The following is a 6,335-nucleotide window of genomic DNA, read 5'->3' as shown; positions in this document are numbered from 1 at the left end:
AGTTGGCGCTTGTGACATGCTCAAATAAGTGAGATATTGATGTTTATAAATTAAATTAGGGATTTAAATCTAGAACAATAAAATTAAAAATTTATTATTATTATTATTATTATTATTATTATTATTATTATTATTATTATTATTATTATTAAATTGAACCTAAAATTTCCAAATAAGCAGCCTAGTTGGATATATAATCTAAAAAGAATACTACCTTGAGAGAAAACAAAAACTTACATTTCATTGCAATTTAATTTATATTTGAGTACTTAAAAGAAACATTCTAATTATTGATTAGAGCAAGAGTATTCAAAATAGACACCATACATACATATTTCTGAAATTTTAAAAAGGAAAACTCAGGTAGAGAAATGGGCTATCCGACCCTTATTTTGTGCAAAAAAGGAGTCAAACGTTATATAGAGCACGAATCCCTTGGATATCATCACTATGGAGACCCTTAGTTGATCCAGAAGAAATACTCGCGAACATAATAGCTCCTTCCACTGAGCTATGCCCAAGACCAAGTAGGTGCCCTATCTCATGCAAGGCAACAGTCTCCAAGTCGTATGCACCTTGGGTTGCACCCACTGCCCATGTCTCATCTGCATCATAGTGGAATCGTCCATCTTGTGGTGCAAAAGCATGAGCCAGAATTCCACCACGTCCATCGAAAGAATTCCCATCCCCATGGTTAGCTCTGTGAAACCCGATTTTGATATCGGCAGTTGTATAATCTTGTACCCTCGCGAACCTGAAATGTGTGTTGGCAGCCCATGTTTGGAAAGCTCTAGCAACAGGATCCATGGCTCGGGATGGGGTTCGGGGAAGAAACCCATAGGTAAGACTGTACTTAGAAGCTGGCCATTTGGGACTTCCCCGAAAGAATGTATAGTGAGAGACTGTATGGAAAGAGGTAGAGCTATGGCGTTGGTTTTTCTTGCCGGAAGTCATCCGAGTGGTGCCATTGACGATGTCTGGCACCCCACATCGAGGCATCATCATCTTGGACACAGTTTGGGAATCCAAGGATCCAGTGACCTTTAAATGGTAATTAAGCTGGTATGTTTTAAGAGCAGAGTCTAACAGGTCGTCAAAATCATCATTATTGGCTTGAGACTGGTTTTTATAGTTCAAGTAACCAAAATGTTCGAGGTAGGCTTTGAGCTCGTGGATGCCTTTGAGCTTGTCACCCTTATGACATCCTTCAAGATGCTTAAGGAAATCAAATGGAGATGATTTTTCATCATTAGAGTTTGCTAAAGCTGCATGAGGAATGAGGGATATGAGCACAATGAGAGTGAAAAAGAAGATGGGAAAAGCTTTAGAAGCCATGATTGTGACTAAACTTGAGCTTGAGCTTTTTGGGTTTGCAAGAACTCAAAGCTCTTGTGCCTATTTATAAGCTGAGGAGAACAGGTCAGTCTTCTGTTATAGTTTCATATGGCTCATGATTCAAAAGAGTCAGTCTTCCATTAATTAATTAAATTAAAGGAAAATGACCAGCATTACGACTCATGAATGGTGGTATAGTATAAACTGATGAATCATTCAAAAGGCGTGGAAAAACGAAGGAGAAGAATAAGATGAAGACGAAGAAAAGCAACCTAAGTGGACCGTTTCTCACCTTATAGTAGTACATTATTGTTTTTGTCTTTGGGAATATTTTAATATGAAAGGGTGACTCTAGGAAGAATCCTAGCTAATAGCTCACCGTAATTTTGATTATAATAAGTCTTTTCAATTCCAAAAATTTAACAAAAGCTATAGACCTGATGATTTCATATTTTAATGAAAAGTTAAAAAAAAATTATGTGAATTTTAAGACACGGAATATATAAAATTTAATAAATTTTATATATTTATATATTAAATTTACAATAAATTGTATCTAAATAAAAATTTCATTTTTTTTTCACAATTTTTCATTCGCATTGCTTTTGAATTTATAAAATTTATTTAAAGATTTAATATTATACTTTGAAGGCACATTTTAAAATTATATAATAATTTTTTAAATTAATAAAACATATTTTCTAATATTTATATTATCATTATTTTTTATATCCGTCAATAAAAACTTTCATACAGTACGGCGATACCATATATATTCTCATTCTTTTTCTTTCTCTATTTGTTTATTGATTTAATATAAAATTTGCAATTTGTAACAAAAAGTTAGGTAACAATTACTGTTATTTCATATATATGCAAGTTGTACAATATATATATATATATATATATATATGCAAGTTGTACAATCACATGCTACTCTTCCATTTATATATATATATATAAAAGGCAACTTGCAATAAAAAGAAGTATATAATTATTCTTAAATTTTATTCAATATAAAATAATTTTAATTTATTTTAATCATATTTCAAAAAAATTAGGTATAATTGTTTCATTAATAACAGTTACAATACGCAAGAGTATAATGATGATTGATTCTAGAACGAATTATGCACCTGATGAATATCATGTAAATGAGCACTACATATAAAAAATTTTTAAAAAAATCATATTTATGCTACGTATTTAAGTTAACATATAAATATTTTAATATAATTATTTTTTAAATATTGAAATAAAATATAAAAGAGACCCATTTATACAATTATATTTTATTATTTTAAATATAAAATATATATTTTATTATATATATATAGTTTAAAAAAGAAATGTAATAATATATTTTATTAATAGCATGTATAAAAGACATAAATAAATAATATAATAAAAAAAAAATTGTCTGAGCTAAACCATTCAACTTAGCTTGTTTTCTAAATAAGTCAAATTCAAACTTAATTTTTTAAGCTTGATAGACTTACAAGTTAGCTTATGAATAGACTCCCGAGTTAGTTCATTGAATAGAAAATATAAGTTGATTCATTGAATATGTTTATGAGTTTATTGAATAAACTTGTGTATTAACTTATTTAATAGACTCATGAGCCATCTTGTTCACAATTCATTTACATTAATTATTATATTTTATAATATTATAAATATATTAAATTTTATTTATGCTAATTCTTTAAATTAATATAATAATACTTGTTGCTTCTGCCTCATAAAAATATACTTTCTTCAATTTTCACAAAATTTAAAGAGATGAAGTGAATATAATTAAAGCAATAAATTTCATTTAGTATTTTCTTAATAATTATACTTTTCAATACATATTAAATAGGAACATATTTAGTAAATTAATTGGCTTCAAAAAAAGTAAATTAATTAGTAAATTATAATTTTAAAATTGAAATTGACCTATATTTGGAGACAAATAAAAAGGGGAAGTGAGCCTATCATTCAAAGATGGAGGGAGTATTTATTTAAAATTGTGATATAATTAAGTTATATAAAATATTATTATTTATAATTTAAATTTAACCTTTTATTTCTATATGATAAATAGAGTTAAAAATATTAAAAGGTAAAAAATTTTTTTCAATTTTAAATATATATTTAAATCATTTTATTTATATAAAATTTGAGCAAAAATATTTAATTATGAAATGATACATGATATATGTTTATATCTATTATAGTATTAAATATAACTTAAAAAAAGTTATATCATCTTATTAAAATTCAAGAACTTAGAATTATATATGTATCAACATATTAATTGACAAATTAATATGTAGCCTTTTAAATTTCAAAGTTGTGTACTTCAATTCCACAAGTGGAACAAAATTATGTACCTAACTAAATTTTATATTCTATTGAAATGTTTCGTAGTCCTATATAGATATGTTCAGGAATTGAGTTGGGTTTAAAATCAAATCAGAATTGATTCAATTAAATACGAAATTAGAATTAGTCAATAGTTGACTGGTTCATTCCGATTGAAATTGTTTGAGAGAGTCGATTTCGGTCCCTCTCTTTTTAAACCTTAAAGCACATCAACGAATTTAATTTAACAATATGATTTAATTAAAATAATATATATTTTTTAAAAATTGATAAATTATTTCAATCAATGAATTACCTGAATTTAAATTGAATCAAGATTAAAATTGAAATTATTATTGATTTAAAAACTTGATAAATTAAAATTGTAAGGAAGTTGTATCTCACTTCAGCTTAGTTTGATTTTCTTGAGGTATAATTCACTTTCGGCTTAATGTGATTTATTTTAATGGTTCTATCCCTCGAGGCAAAAAGTCTTTATGCAAATTAAGGAGACTTTGAGAAGCATATGTGTTAAAAATAATAGATTGGGTTCAACTCACTTCTAAAAGTTAACTAAAGGAAGAGGAGTACCCATGGCCTTATAAAAGACACATTTTCTCTATTCCAAACTAATGTGAGATATTAATAAAATGGAACTTGAATATTTAAAAAAATTGTCAAATTACCCAATCGCCTTCAAAGTATTATTTACTCATCATGATGGGAAATAACACAACACTTAAGTATGAAGACATTTTAGCAACCAAAAAAAAAAATCCAAATTAGTAATGAGATTACAAGAATATTTTAAATTAATGAGAAAAATATAAGAGAATTATGTTAGACTTTTCTTTAATGATATTATCCAATAATTTAAATTTTAAAGAATAGAAATCGATGATTGTAGATTTATTAGATGAGAAAATGATAAAATAAAATTGATGAAGAATATAAAGTCAAGAAACAATAACGATTTAGAATTTTTTTTTAGTATGAAAATTTGTATTTCATTGTATTATTCTTTTAATAAAGAATTTAGAGTTTTTTTTTATATAAAATTACTATTAAACTCACTTAAAACTTTTAAAACCCTCAAGCTCCCGTACTCATCATAATTTAATATAAGAATTGAAAAAAAAATTGAAAAATTGCCATTAAATCTTTGAAAATTTTTAAAATTTCAAGGAGGCCCAATGCCCCCTTTGGTCCCCACATCGCGCCGTCTATGCCAATGATGGATGTGATCTTCCTGGTACAAATATCAAAAGGATACAACATGTTGTTAATAAAAACAAATAGATTATGTAATTAATTAACCATAGTAAACAAAATAACAAAAAACTTTGAAATATAAACAACCATGCATAAAACATAAAATTATAATTCTTACCTATTATTATATAGCTCAAATATCTTTTTGAAAAGGAATACCATCTTATATAGTCATTGTGACATTTCTTTACCCGATCTACTGTGTAGCCGAGCAAGGCGTGCCACATGCGGTGCCGGAACACCCTATCTTGTCTTGTTGTGTATATTATTAATTTAAATTTCATTTATTCATATTATCCCATGTGTTGAAATTTTTTTTATATCACATTTTATTTTTATGGAGACTCGGATAGAATCTCCTCTGTTTTATTAGTGTTTGGCGGGTTGCACTATTCACCTGTTAAAAATAGTTTCAAATCCATCTCATTTTTTCATGTATCATATCATATCATCATTTGCTCATACACATTTCTCATATTCATTTCAAGTAAATACCTTTTATTTCATTCACATAAAATCATGTATAATATTTATAAATTATTATACAATCTCAAAATTTAATTACAAGTCCCATTTATGTACAATGAGCAAAATACAAAATCTAGGTATACATGAACCTTACCAAAAATATACTGCTGAGGTGACTCTCACACTATGGCAGATCTGCCAAAATCCCTATTTGGGCACTAATATTGCTACTGCTAGTCTCCAGTACCTACGCGTGGTAAACCAACGCGCTAAGCAAATTGCTTAGTAGTGCATAAATTAAAGTATAAATAACTAAATAATCAAGGATAATTATTCCATGTATAATTTCATAAAGAAAAGCAGATTTCGTGAATTTTGAGTCATTTACATGTCTATTGAACTTTGGGAGCAAATAAGTTTATCAAGATCTTTTCTGCTCATTTATTCCATATTTAGTCTTATTAAATTTATATCAGTGTCTAAGTAAACTATAACAGACTATAAAGACTGGATACACGAGAGTATACTAGTTAGACATTTATATGTCTATCATTTATACATCTATCATTTCAGGCACAAGGTCAGCAGGCAGGTATAAAGTCAGAAATTATAGTAGGCACAATGACCAACAGGGCAGGCATAAAGCCTATAGAATAACCATATTAGACATATGTTATCTACTAATGATCGCTCATGTGGGCAGTACTGCTATCTGTAGTCCCTAATTGGTATACCAATTGATCCAAACTATATATATAAATCTAGGTATACTTTGGGCAAATTAGTGTTATTAAGTACTTATGGACTTATTATTTCATATTATGCACTATTAGTGCTCTATAGCAATTTCATGTTATTTGTAATGGGAAAATAGGTTCCAATCTCACTTTCATGTAACTTATGTATTTGGCAAA

At 27.4% G+C, this 6,335-nt stretch overlaps 1 protein-coding gene across 1 annotated transcript; it reads right to left on the bottom strand.

Annotated features, from left to right (window-relative positions):
* Nucleotides 1–215: 215 nt before the first annotated feature.
* On the bottom strand, nt 216–1,388 carry LOC110650068 (metalloendoproteinase 3-MMP). Its single transcript, XM_021804865.2, has one exon. The coding sequence runs from the start codon at nt 1,333–1,335 to the stop codon at nt 409–411; it is 927 nt and encodes a 308-aa protein (XP_021660557.2). The 5' UTR covers nt 1,336–1,388; the 3' UTR covers nt 216–408.
* Between the last annotated feature and the right edge of the window lie 4,947 nt (nt 1,389–6,335).

The sequence above is a fragment of the Hevea brasiliensis genome, chromosome 15 (assembly GCF_030052815.1).
Source record: "Hevea brasiliensis isolate MT/VB/25A 57/8 chromosome 15, ASM3005281v1, whole genome shotgun sequence".
NCBI classification, from domain to species: Eukaryota; Viridiplantae; Streptophyta; class Magnoliopsida; order Malpighiales; family Euphorbiaceae; genus Hevea; species Hevea brasiliensis.
Note: the sequence above shows the minus strand (reverse complement) of the source record. Positions and strands in the feature narration are given on the sequence as shown.

What these genes read in the sequence shown, in the direction of transcription:
- LOC110650068 (XM_021804865.2), bottom strand. Translation starts at nt 1,335, where the DNA reads ATGGCTTCTAAAGCTTTTCCCATCTTCTTTTTCACTCTCATTGTGCTC.